Genomic DNA, 18,303 nt, shown 5'->3' with positions numbered 1-18,303 from the left:
CCACTCAGTTCAGTAGGGATTAATCTCAAATCAGGGTGCAGAAGACTGTGGGATTTGTGTGATTACAATACAAATATTTCTTTCACTTTAAAACACAGCTGATTTCTCAGTAATTCTTGTCACTGATGATTAGGAAACAAGGAAGTAAACAGAAAATTAGCCCTACAGGTATTTCCCACACTTTGCCTGATTTAGGCTAGTAATATATGCGACTTTTCTATTGGTTCTGTGCAACAAATTCCCAGTAATCAAATGCAGAGTCAATGAAGCTTCTTAATAACTAGCATTCAAAACACTAGTTTGGAAACAATTTCTGCATGTAAAATTTTGAATGTAAAATTCAAAATGAAGTGATAAGGTATGTTAAGGCTTCCTTATGGAAGTATCTAAAGGTATAGATTCAAAGGTATAGATTTAAAGGTAAAGGTAAAGGTAAGGAAGCCTGCAGCTGCAATAGACATTCTAATTCTGCTTACTGTTATAATAATTTGATTTATTATATGATTACATAAGGAAAGACCATAAGATTGAGGAAAAATTCAATAATAATAAAGAAATTCTGGAACGTGATTCATCAGATGTTTTGGACTACGACTCTCATCAGCCCCAACCAGCTGTAATCAGGGATACAGACATATATTTTGTCCACAGATGTTGAAGTTTATTGGCCCAAGGCCATGACATCATCCATGCATTTCATTTGAACAATAGGGAAAATAGCACCTAAACAGGACTTCAGAGTTTAAAGGATTCTGCAACTGTTTGAAATGAAAATTTATAGCAGTGGGATTCTAGGCTGTACAGTAAGATACCTGAATATTCTCTGTCCATAGGTATTATGCCATTTTGTGCACGGTGGAGCCTGCTTAGCAAATCTCAATACAATACCCAAAATAAAAACAAACATTTTCTTGGTGGTATACATCACTTTTATTTGAATATACAAGGAGTACAAACGAAATGCAGTAACTGTTTACAGAAGAACACATACTTCAAAATTTATTAAATGCTAAATTTCACAACTCATAACTGATGATCTTTTGCAGCATAATCCAGCCAGAGCGGAGCACTTTTAACTTTCACAGGTGAGAGATGGGAAATCAATGGCCTTCCACGTTTTAATGGACTACAAATCCCATCATCCCTGACTGCTGGCCATGCTGGCTGGGGCTAATGGGAACTGGAGCCTGAAACATCTGGAGGGCCAAAGGTTCCTTCCCCATCCCTGCCACAGTTTTCAGCAAGCTTAAAGCTGCAACTGCACACATATTTACTTGGGAGTAAGTTACGCCTTCTGAGTAAACATAATCATGCTGTACATTTCTCTCATTGAAACCACTAGGACAATGCTTCACTTTGGCTGGATTGAGTCACAAGTTCTGCAGCCTATCTTCAGTTATTGCCGAGGCAGAAAAAAAAGAAATATTTACATTCCAAATCACTAGTTATATCGCGAAATGAGATTCAGTCCAGTGTGATAGCCAATCCAACTGAAATAATGTGCCACTTTTGTATAAATCCCAGGGCGTCCTTTTTCACCACAAGTTTCCCTCCAGCTCACAACACCCCAAACATACCCCACATTATTAGAGTCAAAACAAACTAAGGGTCCTCCTGAGTCACCTTTACAGGAATCCACAGAGCCATCATGCGTACCTGAACAGAGAAAAACCAAGTACAGTAAGTTGTTGAATGCATATTTTAATGGCAAGGATGCTACAGGTACCCTCACCCACAACAAAGGGAATTGTGGGTGCAGTTTCATTCCCAAACTATATTATTGATACTGGATACAGTCATAATAGAGTAGAAAGGCTGATCCTTGTCAAAGACTGACATAATTATTCAGTGAACTGGTGTTATTCTGGATATTATCTTTAAATGCTGGTGATTTAGGGAGCAATCCAAACTCCTGCTAGTCCAGTGGAGTCACGTGGGGCAATGAGGCCATGGCTGCATCCACAGCCCTGCCATGCATGACAACCAAGGCAGAAAGGAGAAGGCAGATAAACATCCCCTCTTCCTGTTAACTTGTTAATAGTCATGTGGGGAGCTATTTGTGTGTTTGTTTTGTCTCAGGCAATGATATGTGTTGACCTGTCTCTGCTTACTTAATACTGGCTCACAGGGCCGGCGCGTCCATTTAGGTAAACTAGGCAGCTGCCTAGGGCGCCAAAATGGAGGGTTCCCCCCCTGAGAATTTACCCCGGCGCAGGCAGGTCACTGTGGAGCCGCGCGACCAGATCGCCTCGCGCTCTCGCTCGCTCCCCCGCTGCCACTCCTCTTCCCTCCGCCCACCCCGCCTCGCTCCGGCAGCAGCACGCAGCCTCCTCCCGCCGCGAGGACCGCCCCCTCCACAAAGAAGGGAAGCACCGCGCGCTCGCACGCCAAGACACCGATGGAGAGAGAGGCTTTGTTCAGTGTTCCAACGTTGGCCGTTTCCAACGTCCCCTTTGTTCAGAGGGTTTGTTCAGTGTTCCAACGTGGGCCGTTTCCGGCGTCACAGCGACCCCCTTCCCCGCCCCACCCTGCACAAAAAGAGGCTTCCGCTATAACAAGATCGGGGTAAATTCTGGTAAAAAATCCAGCAAAGGCGTTGCTAATCACCATCAGTAACAACAGTTCCATGTCATTTGGCAACCGTCCAAAGGGAGATTCCAAGCAGGGGCAAATTTAGAAATGATTTAATTATTTATTAAATTTGTATACCGCCCTATCTACTATACCTGTAGCTCTCAGAGCCGTTCACAACAGAAAATTACAATATACACAGAATACACAATGAAAATAAAAACAAGGACATGAAATGATTACATATGCTTTTGTTATGGGAATATCACACCCTTCAAATAAGTTGGTAAGCAGCAATTCTCTTGGATTCAACACTTTCCAGCTCCCCACCCCACAGTAAATATCATAGTAACCTAATGTATGATACTGAGTCAGACCATTGGTCTATCTACCACAGCATTCTAGTGTTTCCCAAAACTGGGTCACCAATTGTTTTTGGACTACAATTCCCATCATTCCTGACCACTTGTCCTGCTAGCTAGGGAACATGTGAGTTGTAGTCAAAAAAACAGCTGCCAACTCAAGACAGCCGCAGTGGAGGCGGCCTCAGGCTTGCGCTCCCCGTGTGAAGCTCCAGAGGCGCGCGAGCCTGGGGCTGCCTCCTCTGCGCCTGTCACTGTTGAGCGGCTTCAGGCCGCTATCCCGAGGCGCGTGCGTGCCTCTGGAGAGCAGGCTGAAGCCGCTCAACAGCTGACAGCCACAGTGGAGCCGGCCCCAGGCTCGCGCTCCCCGCGTGAAGCTCCGGAGGCGCGCGGGGGGCGCAAGCCTGGGGCCACTTCGCTGCGCCTCTCAGCTGTTTTTTATTTTTATTTTATTTTTTCTATTTTCAATTTTTTCTATTTTCTATTTTTATTTATTATTTATTATATTTTTTAGAAGGTGATCTCACCTAGGGCGCAAAAAACCCTAGCACCGGCCCTGCTGGCTCATTAGTTTGCGTCCAGATGGGTGTCAAAAATGATAAGAGTTCATATTCACCCGCACATTCCATGCCTTCAAAGTACCGGTTCCCGTAGATTTCAGAACAGTTTTCCATTAGATAAATGTAGCCCCACTTAAGGCCAAATTGCTTTTCAAACTCTAAAGAAGAAATAAATAACAGTTGGTGTTTCATTTTACCATTTATTAATTGTTCACACTTCAATACCGTACTTTCATTCACCGTCTATAAACTTATCCCATTTCAACCATGGTCGGGTTAATCTGATTTCCAAACCAGTTAGCAACAGTTATCTCCAAAGAGCTCACGCTGTAGTAGCTGAAACTTGAAGAGACTCCCGAATCCACCTGCGGATTCCGTCCCTGAGAATTTCACAGGTGCTTTCTTTCCCCTTTGAGAATTTTAGAATGTAATTTCTTTTCTCATGACTTGATGCAGGATGGTGGGGGAGGAGGAAGAAGGGGGTGAGATGTTCAGCTGAGACCAATAGGAAATGCTAGTGACACAGCTTTTAATGAGCTGTTATATAGAAGAGTTGAAAGGAAGTGCTTTTGTAGCTTAGCAAAGTATGAGGCCAGAAGAGATGAGGAAATTGTAACCATAATTCAAAGAAGTAATTAGCCTATTCCATTTACCTTCATTGAGTCCCCAGCCGGACACTTTGCACTGGTGGCCACCTTTGAACATGTATTTTGACCAAGGGACACAGACTGGCACAGAGTCATGCGAGGAACATGTTGATTGGTTCTTGTCCCTGGGTTTCATCTCCAGCAAAGCAATGTCATTTTCATATGTTTTGGGGTTGTAATTCTCGTGAACTATTACTTTAACTACTTGAAATACTTCTATTATACCATACTGTACTGCTGTGTTCAGCAGTCCAATCCATACCGTATAAGTATTTGCACGGTTCTCTCTGCAAAGAAGAAATGTGTTTCAAAGAGTGCAAGCAGAAACACAAACTTTGGATTATGAAACATTTTCCAGCTACAGTACTGAATCAAGTAGTCAAATGGATTATATACACAAGCACCCACTTTCAGCAATAGACTCCTGCACAGTTTTCCACGCCTTTATGAAATCCATTAGATTAAATCCATTAGATGAGAAAAGCTGAGATTCGTCTGAGATACAGCAAAAATAGCTGAGGCCTGGCTACAAATTTATTTATTTATTATTGCATTCATTTTAATATTTATTTAATCAAAACTTAATTATTTGCATTTCGGGGGGGGGGGGAATCCATGGAAAATGAGACAATCAAACTGTTAAAAAAGCACAATAAAACGACATGCCAGCTGGAACAAGAAACTCTTCAGTCATGAACCTGAAGTTCAACAGAGAGTGTATCTCTTTAATTACAGTTGTGAGGGAGTTCAACAGTTTAGAGAAGGGCTCAGCAACCTTTCTCAGCCGTGGGCCAGTCCAATGTCCCCCAGACCATGTGGTGGGCTGGACTATATTTTGGAGGAGAAAAATGAGCAAATTCCTATGCCCCACAAATAACCCAGAGATGTATTTTAAATAAAAGCACACATTCTACTCATGTAAAAACACCAGGCAGGTCCCACAAATAACCCAGAGATGCATTTTAAATAAAAGGAAATATTCTACTCATGTAAAAACACACTGATTCCCGGGACATCCACGGGCCAGATTGAGAAGGCGATTGGGCCGCATCTGGCCCATGGGCCGTAGGTTGCCTACCCCTGGTCTAGAGTTCACTTCTACTAGATATTAGCAATGTGTTTGAGCCATGGGGGACCACCAACAGCGATTCCCCCAAAGATCTCAAACAATTTTTTAAAAAACTATAAGGGACCAGTTAAGTATTTTCTTTTATTTACTTGATGGGGGGGGCTGTCCCTCCTGCCCCCCCCACTACACCCATGTCAATTAAGCCAATATAGAACTGCTAGACAGTTGTAACATAGATGGAGCCGTAGACGTCCAAGACCCTAAAAGTTCCTTTTGTTCTGTCTCTTGCTGCAAGGCAATTCCCACTTGAGAGTCGCCAAATCCACTTACCTAACACAGTGTGCAGCCGTCAAAACCCAGCAGCCCCCAATATAAACGCCACTGCACTTCACTTCTGTCCCTTCCCCTTTAATGGCCACGTGCCAAGGAAATTCATCCTGCAAATACATGAGGCATGATGTTACACTTTTCTAGACCAGTTCTCCTACTAATATTACTTATGTCTATGTATGGGACGCGGGTGGCGCTGTGGGTTAAACCATAGAGCCTAGGGCTTGCCGATCAGAAGGTCAGCGGTTCGGATCCCTGCCACGGGGTGAGCTCCCGTTGCTCGGTCCCAGCTCCTGCCAACCTAGCAGTTCGAAAGCACCTCAAAGTGCAAGTAGATAAAAAGGTACCACTACAGCGGGAAGTAAACGGCGTTTCCGTGTGCTGCTCTGGTTCGCCAGAAGCGGCTTTGTCATGCTGGCCACATGAGCTGGAAGCTGTACCCTTGGTCAATAACGCGAGATGAGTGCCGCAACCCCAGAGTTGTTCACGACTGGATCTAATGGTCAGGGTTCCCTTTACCTTTACCTATGTATGTGGTCACCGGATGGAACTGCAAGTAGGAGCAAAAATCAAGGTTGACAAAGTATGGTAGATATTTATTTCAGACCCTACTGTTTCTACTCTACCTTCTTCAGGAAAAGTCAGAGAAACAAAGGTTCAGCATTTTGATGTGCTGCCTCTTCTTTTCCTGTTGGATAAAGAAATAGCTCCTTCGTCCATTCCACTTTTTGGGTTCCTACTTCTAGTTGGATTTTTAAAAATAATATTTGATGTACTAAAATGTCCTATAGAAAAAAAAATCTACCATAGGCCCTTAACTGGAGTGTTTCACTGATTTCAACTGTGCTGCCGATTCAGATTCCCTAGCTCATGACTAGAGGGAGGGAAGGTTGAGGAGGAGGAAAGGGGGGGTATTGCTTGGCAATATTGTAAAAGACTGAAAATTAACTCTTTGCTTTCCTACTTATACTGTACTCAAAAAGCTTATGCTTTGCCATAGATTTCTAGGTTTTATCCATTGTCACCATTCCTGCAGGTCTAAAAAATGCATTAAAAGCACAGACTTGACATTACAGACACAACATTATAGTAGCTGTATTGTTACCGGTAGCTATGGCTGATTTTCCTTTTACCTTTCTTGCAGTGAATCCACCTGCGATTCGCTTCTGACGAGTAACAGTGTGGTTTGCAATGCCGCACTGTAATTGAGGTAACAATGTTTTGATCTTTCTTCTTTCTTTAATAAAAGAGATAAGCAGTGTCATGCTTACAACTCGTTCCCTTGCATTTGTTGAAATAAACTGCTTTGTGGTTTGATTTTTTAAAATGGCTTTTAAAGCCCTCTTTGGGCATTTAGTTTACATACGTGCATTGACGATAATGGAACGAAGGAGAGTTGGGTGCACTGGCAAATCCCACCTCCTCCAGCACATCACAGTCCCTGTCCTTCCAGTCCTTCACAGGATGGAGTGTCAACTTCTGAACTGGGGACCTCTTGTGGAGGCCGGCTGTGCAATCTAGAACCCCCACATATTAGGGATAATTGCTTGCAAAATGCACATTTTATAAGAAGTGCATTCAAAAATGTTATACCTACTTTAATGTATTTTATTTTTCCTTTAAAAAATAATAATCACAAACTATTGCAGAAATTGGGTGTACTGAAGATTGAAAAAATGAGAAACCAAAACTGGCAGATTCAATTAACCCTAACACTTATACAATAATTCATTTTAAGCACATATCCTCCAACATCCTGGGGACCAAAACAGAGGTGCTTATTTCTGGTCTCGTGACTCGCGCCAGAGTGCCAGACCAAAAAATGGGGCATTCCAGGATCCAATCAGAAGTCAGGATTGGCTGTTGTAATTCTGGGATATCCCACTTAAATCAGGACTGTTGAGCAAATGTAAGCAGCTTTTTAAAAGGTTTCCTTTCAGGGAGTTGATGCGTGGCACTTTCCTGAGAAAAGAATCAAGACTCATGGGTTTCAAGGCCAGCTCTTTCCTTTGATGGTTGTTTTCAAAGGTGGAAAGGGGTTTGTTAAGCAACATACTCCTGTGTAGCCTTGAAGGCTTCATCCTCCGTTCATATATTCATGTGCTTTACACAGCTGTTCACGTGAGCAGCTTCCAGTACCTTTCTGACAGCACACTGTCAAAAGTGCCCCGGAAGAGGTGATAAACCAACATGGTGAAAATCATTGGAAGCTCAGGAGAAAGCATGATTTGACACAAGCAGCTTCCCCATGGAGTAGTTTCCAATTTGCAAGAGCGATTAGTGAATGCATGTAATAAGTTCCATTGAGCAAAGCAGACTTCACTTATGAGTAAGCATGCATAGGACTGGACTGCTGAATCAGTCCAAGCAACTGTCATATTGTCTATTGATGATGATGATATAGTGTATTTACCTTCATCCATAGACTGTTCAGCGTCTTCTGTTCCTTCTGAAATAAAATAAGAGTGTACAACTACATTAAATTATTGTAACTGAAAATCTAGTTTCAGATCCATGAACCTATGAACATTCCTGCAGCTGAGCCTTCACAGCTCTTTGATCTATAGCAATTAGCAAGTGATAGTGTTTATTTTCATGCTGCAAAGAACTTAGTGATGTCCAGGAAATAATATTAAAACACAAAATGTTACCTCTTGCATTTGGTTCAGCTCTCCTATTGCGTATTTAAAACATACACAGACACACATATATAAAAATGTAAAATGTCCATGTTTGTGTGCGATGACTTTTCTCCGAAACAGCTAGACCGATTGTGTTCAAATTTTGACACAACGTTCCATTCCAATATGCGAGTGTTTGCATAGCCTTAGATTTATACAGACATCACACCTGTCACAGGTAAAAACATGATATAGCGCCTTCCAGTGGTCGGCAAAGGAACAGACGCCATATCTTTTTGCGTAGCAATAGCGCCATCTGTTGGACGTCAAAGGAAAGGATCCTATAGAACATTCTATGGGGGGGGGGAAACAACATTTCCAGACTCCCACCCCCTCCTCATCCTCCTCCACCTACCTCACCATTCCACAACCATAGCCGCCGGTGGGAGAGGGAGGATGGCAGGTAGCCCGGGAGTCAGGAAGGGCCTCACCGCTGCTCACCTCCAACCACCCGCAGACGTAGCCTCCACCGCTGCCACCGACACCGGGACACTCAGGCCAGGCCACGAGAGACAAGTCGGGCCCCACCGCCGCTGCCTCCGCCTCCGCCACCGCCTCTGTCACCAACGCCTCGAGAGGCAGGCCAGGCCTCCCCATGAGAGGCAGGCCGAGCCCCAAAGCCACCGCCCCAGCCACCGTTGTGAGAGGCAGGCCAGGCCTCTCCGCAAGAGTCAAACTAGACCCCACTTCTGCCTCCGACGCCTACACTGGGAGACTCAGGCCGGACCGCAAGAGCCAGGCTGGGCCCCACACCCACCGCTGCATTCGCCGCCGATGTCGCGAGAGCCCGGTCAGGCCTCGCTGCAAGAGGTAGGCTGGGCCCCAAACTCAACGCCTCATCCACTGCTGACGTTGTAAGACGCAGGCCAGTCCTTGCTTCTCCTCGCCCCCATCACCGGGCAGAGAGGAAGGCTGGTAGGCAGGCTGGGCCTCACCTACCCTCACCTCCACCGCTCCTCACCTCCCATGCCGACACCACGAGAGCCACAGCAACGCATGGCCGGGTACAGCTAGTATTATATACAGTATAAGTAGGATGTACACAGAAAAAAAAACATACATCAACGCACACTATGCTATGAATTAGACTGGATTGCTGGATATTGGTGTTTGAGAATCTAAATGTTGGACGTCCAATAATGCCTGCATCATACTTGACCATTGGCTATGCTAAGATACCCTTCCATGTTTAGCCTTGCAGGGGTGAAGTTCTTGAAGAGTTCAGAGGAAGAAATTGCTTTGTTCAGCTGGGAAGCCAAATAATATTTTGGGGTAGATCACCCTGTACAACTTAAATCGCATTTTCTTATATGCATGAGTAATTAGCATGGAGTTGCAGAGTCTGTTCTTGCAGAGTTGCAATTTGTAAGTTGCCAATTGCCATTGTCCTCTCATTGTGGGACTAAGGCTGATTGCAGAGAGCAACTCGGAAGCCTTCTTCACCTTGGTAGACAAGAGCAGCCTCTCCCAACCTTGGGTTTCCAGGTGTTGTTAAACTACAACTCTCATCAGCCCCAGCCAGCATGGCCCAATGGTCAAGGATGACGAGCATTGTAGTCCAACAACATTTGAGGACCCAAGTTTGGGAATAGGACAGAGGAACATGTAAATGGGCTGATCACAAAATTTGCAAGCAATAATATGTACATTTTTTTCTTCTGACTCATTGGTTACATTGTTCTTTTTTCAAATAGTTTCAAAGTGTGCATTTATTTATTTGCTCTGTATAACTGTGGTTCCATGAATGGGCTGCAAATTAGAGACTGGTTTTTTCCTGAGCTATTCCTGCCCAATAAGCTGACCTATAAAAAGCAGGACACTCCTGAGAGAACCCAGAGAGAAACATAAGAATAGAGTTATAAAATAATATATATATATGAAAATTACCCGAATGTTCATTTCCTTCAGCTCTTTTTTTATCACCTATTTAAAACATGCACATATACATAAAATAAGTAAGGTGAACACATAAAAAACCAATCCACCAACAAACAATGAACTAGACTGACTTCCATTATATTAAGGGTCTGTAGTCCTGCAGATATTGTTAAACTCCACCTCTAAACTGGAAGGATTGTGGGGAGTGGTTCAAAACTACATATGAACCTTGCTCAGTAATACAGATGACGAAGGGCCAAAGTAGACATTGGGAATCCCTATTAGCTTTCCTCTTAGGGCTAATAGCAGTTGTGCTGATGGGGTGATTTCTTTCTCTTTGTGCCTCTCTTGCTATTAATTTTTCTAGCATCATGTTTAATATGGACCTAGGCTCCATTCACTCATTTTGCTCTGCAGGGTGAAGTGACGTGACAAGTGTGATATATAGACCAAACACACGCTCACTTTTTGATGAACTTTAAATGAAATTGTTAATAGTTGGATGGGTAGTGCTGCATTGCAGTGATAGTATAACTTCTATTGTGTTTTATATAGATATAGATACGTACACACTTTTCTACCATGATACCCAAGGTGGTTTACATTTCTTTAAAAATGTGATTAAATTACAATTCATTACGATTATCACATTATTATGATTATGTCCTATTGCTGTGGACTGCTTTGTGCACAATGTGGAAAATGCAGAATATTGAACAGGGATGATTGCCTTCATTGAGAAAATACATAGATATACTTGCAAACGGCTTCTGCTTCTATTATGAGAATGAGAAGGGTTTGGTTTTCCAATAGTATAAATCAACCTGGGAAGGTGACATGTGCTTTTAGAAACAAAATAAAAAAGTTCCTTCCAGTAGCACCTAAGAGACCAACTAAGTTTGTTATTGGTATGAGCTTTCGTGTGCACATGATGTGTTTTTAGCTTACTGTTAATTTTAATTATGTTTTGAACCTTTTAAAATACCTGTTTTCAGCTGCCTTTTATTGACAACACCGCTATTAATGTTTTTTGGGTTTTTTTGTAAATTGTTTAGGGGTTCTTTTTACAATCGAAAGGTATATATTTTTGTTAAATAAACAGAAAGCATTCCCTTTATGAGCCCCATTGAAATGAATGCTGCTCGTTTTCTTGAGCTGTTCTCTGTGTTTTTAGCTACAACAACCTCTTTGGATGGGGCAAGCTGTATGCCTACGATGAACAAAAATACAGCTGCAAATCATATATCAGTAAGTGGAGCTCAAACCTCAAATCAAGTAAGCTATTAGGCTGCAATTGTTGTACTGTGAGTTGTGCGGGAGCACTGTTTAGGTTTTGATATTGCTTCTCTGGGTTAAACCTCAGAGCCTAGGGCTTGCTGATCAGAATCACCGCGACGGGGCGAGCTCCTGTTGCTCGGTCCCAGCTCCTGCCAACTTAGCAGTTTGAAAGCACGTCAAAGTGCAAGTAGATACAGGGGAAGGTAAACAGCATTTCCAAGTGCTGCTCTGGTTCACCAGAAGCGGCTTTGTCATGCTGGCCACATGACCTGGAAGCTGTACGCCAGCTCCATCGGCCAATAAAGCGAGATGAGCGCCACAACCCCAGAGTCGGTCACGACTGGCCCTAATGATCAGGGGTCCCTTTACCTTTACCTTTTAGACTGTTCTAAGCTTATCCAAACCTATTACATAGCCGGGGGGATTATTGTTTGAATGCAGCCACAAATAAATGGAAAGTATACTCTTACACTCTTGGCGAGTCTCATCTTCTCCTGTTAAACAGTCCACTTCGTTGTCACAGACGTATTTTCTTGGAATACACACATCTGAATGACAGTGGAAGTTTCCCCCCCTGCATGCTATCAGAAAGAGATCAGTCAGAATATAAAACACAAAATGGTCCATAAGTAGCACAGTGGTTTAAGGCCTAAGCACAAAGAATTGTAGAGTTGGAAGGGACCATGAGGGTCATCTAGTCCAACCCCCTGCAATGTGGGAATCTTTTTGCACAACCCTGAGATTAAGAGTCTCATGCTCTATCGTTTGAACTATTCAGTTATTTTTTTATAATTAAGCAATGTAACTTTGAAATATTCTACATTCTTTTTGGAACCGACAGCTTTCCTGCTCCTTTGTGTGTATAAAGTTGAATGCAATTATTTCTCTTTTTGGGAGCAATGAAAACACCCCCACCCCACCCCATATGTTCATGGTTACTGTTACTGTTTTTAGTTCTGATCCATTGATTTTGATTGGTGAAGCTTATGTTTGCTTTGTTCTGAGTTTTGAGTTAAAGTTGGTATATAAATCTGAGAAATATGACTTGAATATTTTAACCTTTTGTTTACAAGCATTTTTTGACAAGCACATAGCTTTAAAGTAGCTTTCAGAGGCTTTTGTTTATGTGACTGATAATACACGAAAACAAGAATGATTACATAGCATAGAACATACCTTTGCAGCATACTTCATCACTTAAGTCTCCACAGTCGTTGACGCCATTGCATGTCTTACCGGAAGGGATGCATTTTCTATTGACACAACGGAATTCTCTTGGGGAACATTCTGTCAAGTGGGATGAGAAACAAATAATGTTTTGGTTAGATATTCTGCAGCAGAAAAAGAAATATATAACTCCATAGGTTTGTTTTCTGGGATGGGTGCACTGTAGCTGAAGGCATGAAACTATTGTGTTCAGCATAACTGTCTGTCTCTGGTTTAATTATTAAGAACATTTCTATGTTTCCTTTTCATCAGTGACAAATCCAAGAAAGCAAACAAAATCCAACACAGCAAACAAAAAGATGAATTCATCATAGCATTCACAAGGATTTTTTTAACCAAAAAAAAAAAAAATCAGAAGGAGAGATTTAAAACTGTATGTTGTGGGGAGGGGAACAGGCCCTGGCTGGCCCTGGGGGGGCGGTCACTTTGAAAGTTGAGTGGGGCCTGTTTACCCGACTTCATTCAGGACTCATGATGATTATCATTTACAGTAGTCATTTTCCTTGCAGCAGTGTCCCAAAGCAACTAACATTAAATCCAGCTAAAACAAACACAACCAGTAAGAACCTAAAAACACAGCAGCACGTCTTCAGGTAGCCCAATTGACTATGAACACTGACTGCGTTGTTTCAAAGAATCCACAGTGTAGTTTGACTAAATATGCAGCAACAGAAGCAGTAATTAAGAGGCATCCTTTCTATCATATTGACTGAGTGACTGCATTTATGCAATGCCTTTCTGCCAAGGCTCCCAAGCTGGTTTACTTTTTTTTAAAGTAGAGCATGAGGCTATTTCAGGGTTGCGGGTTCTAGCCCCACATTGGGCAAAAGATTCCTGCATTTCAGGGGGTTGGACTAGATGACCCTCGTGGTCCCTCTTATGGTTCTAAGATTCTATTCTATGAAATGGTAGAAGATATAAAGCAAAAGTGTCCTGCCATTCCAAAAGTCTCTTCTTGGCCTGGTGGTATAAGATCCCTGGCCTGGGCCTTGTTGCCTCAGGGTACACTAGTTTTTCTTAAGCCACCCCAGGGAAAGTGAGAGAGGGACTGCACCAACATGTCATTTACAGGCAGATACTAACACTGTAATGAACTCAGGTGCTGAGTTACAACAGCTCTGTATCCACAAGAGCGATATCAACACGCTAAAACCCTGTGACATGTTCAGTGACTACAGAATGTTGAGTTATCTCTTCCAAGGGGAGTTAATGCCAGTGGAGGGTGAGGAGAGGAGGAATGGAATGGAATGGAGTCTCCTGTAAGAGGGCATGGCTAGCACATTGAAGAGGAATATTTCATATTGCAGTATTTTGTTCCAAGTTGGAGAATTTGATTATCAAGCCAGAAATGGCTAACTACAGACAATTCCCCCCACCCACCCACAAAAACTTCTTTTACCAACCTCTATGTGTTGTATGGCACACCACTTTTGCCACTTTCTCCTTAGTTTTATTCACTCTAGTTAAAGTACATTCTGCTAGGCTGGTCTCTATTCCTCTGCATCTTGCCTTAAGGCATTCCAATGAATTGGAGTCTTCTTCTGGGTCAACAGTGTCTGTACGATCAGCCCCTCTGAGCAATGCAAGAAAGAAGAAGAGAAGTAATCATTGGCCCTTTGTTACTTTTGGAATATAAAATGCATTCTCTATAACATGGTTTGCTAGAAAACTAACATGTGTTATATATTAAAAGTACCGTTTATTCAGACAATAAGTGTGTGTGTGTGTGTGTGTGTAGCTACTGAACTGTAAGGAGCCTAGCCTCTCTTTGGTTTTGCCAGTTTATGGGGAGCAGCCAAAAACACCTCAAGACAGAAAAGACAACAGCAGGCTAGATGGGCAAATAATATGACCTTCCAGAAGGTTCAGTAGTGTTCAGTAGTGCTCCGTGGACTCAAGAAAGGTCTTCCCAAGCGCTGCTACTTCAAAGGGTACCTACCTCAAACTGCATACGGTACTCTTGAGTACCCCCTGAATAAAAAGCACTGGCTGTATGAACTATGGCCCTGACCTCGTAATCCACAGATGGAAATTAGAACCCTCTCAGGTGTTGTTAGACCCTCAGCTCCTGTCACATACTAAAACCCTCCCTTGCACCCAGATGAGACCCTTGCATGGGGAAGAACACAGGCATGATGGGAGTTTGAGTCCAAGAACACCTGCAGGGCCACAGATTCCCCATCCCTGCTCAAATCCATCATAAAGATGGATGCCACGAATTCAGAGTTTTTCTTAAGATTTATTTAAGTAACATTTTATCCATATAAGCAGCTCTCCATTCCACCCCAGAATCTTACTCTGGAAAACCAAGATGTCTGCAGGCCACATTTGCTTCATTCATACCCCAATGAAATCCACACACAGGTGTCTTTGGGGATTGATTCACTTCCACTTGGATAATTCCTGTTGATGTTGCATTTTCAGGCTTCAACGAAACTTGAAAAGTCTCTAGAAAGCAAAGCAAAATCTGCTCATGTTTAGGTCGGTAAGGTTTACAAAAGACAGCAATGTGGACAAAACCCACTTTGTTGTATGCAAGGCGCCATGTGCATAGTTCTGTTGGCGTTGTTTGTCTGAAGGGTGGAGTTAAAATAAGTGAAAAGATAAATTAACCTTGAATGGGAAGACAGGTACAGTATTATTTAATCAAATGCCACATTCTTTGTCAATTTGCTTCCTCTCTGGGATGCCAGATTTGAATTTCTACAACAATTCACACAAATGCATACCAGGAAATAGCTGGATGTTTTATATAGATACAAAAAGCACAGGGTTTTTCCCCCAATTACAGGGCATTGTTTATACACTTCTTCTTACCTTGAGAGCTGCATCTTCCTCTGTACATAAATCTGCTCTTTTTACGCTGACATTCCAAGCTCTTTAGCTGGCAGTAATTTAAAGTCCTCTTCTCTGTAGAACAAACCAAGGTTCCCTTTCTTGGGCATTGGTAAGGTAGCTTACAGATACAGGAGCCATCCACACACCTCTGCCATGGCGGGCAAAACACTTTCTCGCAAGACTTCTGTGTGTATCCATTGTTTACACATTCTTCTATCAGATATGTATCGTCCTAAAAACAAATACTATTCAGTAACAGAAGTTGATTTGTTGTTTTCACACTTCCTTCAGATCCATGCAAGCCTTAAAGTATTACCAAAAAAATGTGTTTCTTACAATGCCAACCATTTTTTAAAAGAAATAAAAATCCTTACCTTTTGTTGAAAAATTCCAAGTGGTAAGCACAAAATAAACACGAGAGCTGATAATGATTTCATGGTGAAGAGTGTCTGTCCGTATTTAGAATATTTTCTTTCCCTAAAACTTTTCCCCAGTCTCAGACTTCTGCTATGTGTTTAATTTTTAACCATTAGCAAATATTTATAAAGATGGTTCTGAAACAACTACGGAGAACATCCATGTGCATGGATGGTTCTCAGCTCTTAGACAAGATCCTGCTTAAACCTCAGTTCACTGTTCACTGCAAAAATGATAAGAGAAGCAAACAAGTAAAAAGACTGGTAGATCCCTGAAGGGATGTGCTGTCCTGTGCTGTCCTCTCACACAACTTTCTTAATACTCTCACTTATTTATGTAGCTGCTTTTTATTGGCATGCTATTCTGGAGCAGAAGAGAATGGATGATTTGCATATTTAACTGACAGGGGATTAAGATTTCAAGGTTGTGTTTGGCCAGTTGCTCAATGCCTTGCCAAAGGGTAAAAAAGGTATTTGTGCACTAAGCTCTGGGAGTGCCAGTTTCTGGGAATGGCTAAGCAACTAGCCCAAAAAAATAAACGAATAGTGGGGCAGTTCAAAAAAGAAGGTTTGTGTTTTAATTTTTCTCCTTAGGAACATAGGAAGCTCCCTTATACCGAGTCAGACCATAGGTCCATCTAACTCAGTGTTGTCTGCAGCCTGTAGCAGCAACCTCTTCACATAAGCCTTTCCACCAGGGGCCGCCTCCAACTTTATGGTACAGTACATAGTTCTTGCCCCCTCCCTTTCAGCTGTACTGATACTTGGGGGACCACACCATAAAACAGTTGTAGGGGGAGTGGAGCAACAAATGCTCTGTGTCAGGGCTTTTTTTCAGCTGGGACTCACCGGAACTGAGTTCCTGCACCTGAGGGCGGGCACCGTTGCCATTATAAGAGAACAAGGTTCATGGTGAGTTCCGGCACCTCTTTTTCTGGAAAAAAACACTGAGCACCTTAAGACATGCAAGAAAACGGGTTACCTCCAGGAATTTTGAAATGGGTTTAGTGACCCTGGAAGTCTGCATCTCTACATTCTGTAACTTCTCCTGCTGTACGCCAATAGCTATTTGGAAAGAACATTTCTGTTTTGGCCATGCCTGCTTAGAAATAAGCACCACTCAGTTCAGTAGGGATTAATCTCAAATCAGGGTGCAGAAGACTGTGGGCTTTGTGTGATTACAATACAAATATTTCTTTCACTTTAAAAACACAGCTGATTTCTCAGTAATTCTTATCACTGATGATTAGGAAACAAGGAAGTAAACAGAAAATTCGCCCTACAGGTATTTCCCGCACTTTGCCTGATTTAGACTAGTAATGTATGCGACTCATAAAAACTTTTCTATTGTTTCCGTCCAAAAAATTCCCAGCAATCAAATGCAGTCAGGTAAGCTTCTTAATAACTAGCATTCAAAACACTAGTTTGGAAATAATTTTCGCATGTAAAATTCAAAATAAAGCGAATAGGTATGTTCAGATATTTCCATAACAATGCCCGCAGCTACAATAGACATTCTTATTCTTACTGTTATAATAATTTATTTTCTTCTTCTTATTATTAAGGATTTTCTTGATTTACAAAGCTATACAATGCAATGTCTCTCGTAACATTTTTGCAAATCAGTTTCATTTGTTGAGACATTGGGAAGAAAGGGGAAAAGATATAGATGGGGGAGAGATGGGTGGGGGTGGGTGATTTGATTTATTTTATGATACATAAGGAAACACCAAACGATTGAGGAAAAAATAGAAAAAAAGTTTTTTTCTCTGGAACCTGATTCATTAGATGTTTGTGACTACGATTCTCATCAGCCCCAACCGGGGATACAGACATACATTTTGTCCACAGCAGTTGACAAAAAGATTCACTTTGGAAGTTTCGCTTAAATTTTCGGAGGGGTAGCAAGTGTCCCACCGGTGTGGCAGCACAAACTTATTGCGACACCATCTTCCATCAGGTGCATGCAAACTACACAGCAATGTGGAAACAAGCGAATTACGAAAACAGACACGGTGTTCATTTTTTTAGCAATATGATTTATTACAAGTTGCGGCTTCTGCTGCAGCCAGTGACATCCGAACTGTGCTAAATGCCGCAAATTTATAAAATGCTGCAATTTTCTCTGTGTGTGTGTGTGTTTCTGCAGCACACGAATACACATTCCGTGAGATAATCCGTAAGGTAATACATATTCCACGAGACAATCTGCCATAGAACCTGCACCTTGCGGAGCTTTGGGCGCCCGTCAATCCGCCTGCCTCGCTTCGCTTATGGGATCGCCCTTCCTCGTTTCCCAAGCGGCGGGGAAACAACAAGCTGGAGAAACAACACTTCTCTATGGTTGGCTAAACGTCGTAAAAGGGAAGCGCGTGATTTTACGGCAGGCCCGCGATTGGCTGGATCGCCGGCAAGCGTGGAAGGGGAAGAGGAGGGTCGCCGGAAG

At 42.5% G+C, this 18,303-nt stretch overlaps 1 protein-coding gene across 9 annotated transcripts; it reads right to left on the bottom strand.

Moving 5' to 3' along the window:
- Nucleotides 1-906: 906 nt before the first annotated feature.
- On the bottom strand, nt 907-18,203 carry LOC118083431 (complement factor I-like). 9 transcript variants are annotated; one of them, XM_088660450.1, is made up of 13 exons: nt 18,084-18,203; nt 15,421-15,673; nt 14,901-15,051; nt 14,007-14,176; nt 12,553-12,663; nt 11,847-11,957; nt 10,108-10,143; nt 7,953-7,988; nt 6,673-6,776; nt 5,540-5,646; nt 4,147-4,427; nt 3,461-3,651; nt 907-1,656 (listed from the first exon to the last, which is right to left on the bottom strand). In XM_088660450.1, exons 2-12 carry the CDS (start codon nt 15,446-15,448, stop codon nt 3,461-3,463), a joined length of 1,326 nt encoding a protein of 441 aa, XP_088516576.1. In that variant the 5' UTR covers nt 15,449-15,673; nt 18,084-18,203; the 3' UTR covers nt 907-1,656. The 9 variants fall into 9 exon arrangements, with proteins under 9 accessions (XP_088516576.1, XP_060134488.1, XP_060134485.1 ...); XM_060278505.2 differs by having other exon boundaries at nt 3,550-3,651; XM_060278502.2 differs by lacking the exon at nt 18,084-18,203 and adding an exon at nt 15,816-16,166.
- Between the last annotated feature and the right edge of the window lie 100 nt (nt 18,204-18,303).

This window comes from Zootoca vivipara, chromosome Z1, assembly GCF_965207765.1.
Source record: "Zootoca vivipara chromosome Z1, rZooViv2.hap1.1, whole genome shotgun sequence".
NCBI lineage: Eukaryota > Metazoa > Chordata > Lepidosauria > Squamata > Lacertidae > Zootoca > Zootoca vivipara.
The sequence above is the reverse complement of the archived record's forward strand: the minus strand, read 5'-3'. Positions and strand labels throughout refer to the sequence as shown.

What these genes read in the sequence shown, in the direction of transcription:
- LOC118083431 (XM_060278500.2), bottom strand. Translation starts at nt 15,878, where the DNA reads ATGAAATCATTATCAGCTCTCGTGTTTATTTTGTGCTTACCACTTGGA. An exon ending in TGAAGGAAATGAACATTCGG is followed by an intron (nt 7,989 to 10,107) that starts GTAATTTTCATA and finishes ATTTTATTTCAG; the next exon opens with AAGGAACAGAAGACGCTGAA. An exon ending in ACGGCTGCACACTGTGTTAG is followed by an intron (nt 4,428 to 5,539) that starts GTAAGTGGATTT and finishes TCTTCTTTGCAG; the next exon opens with AGAGAACCGTGCAAATACTT.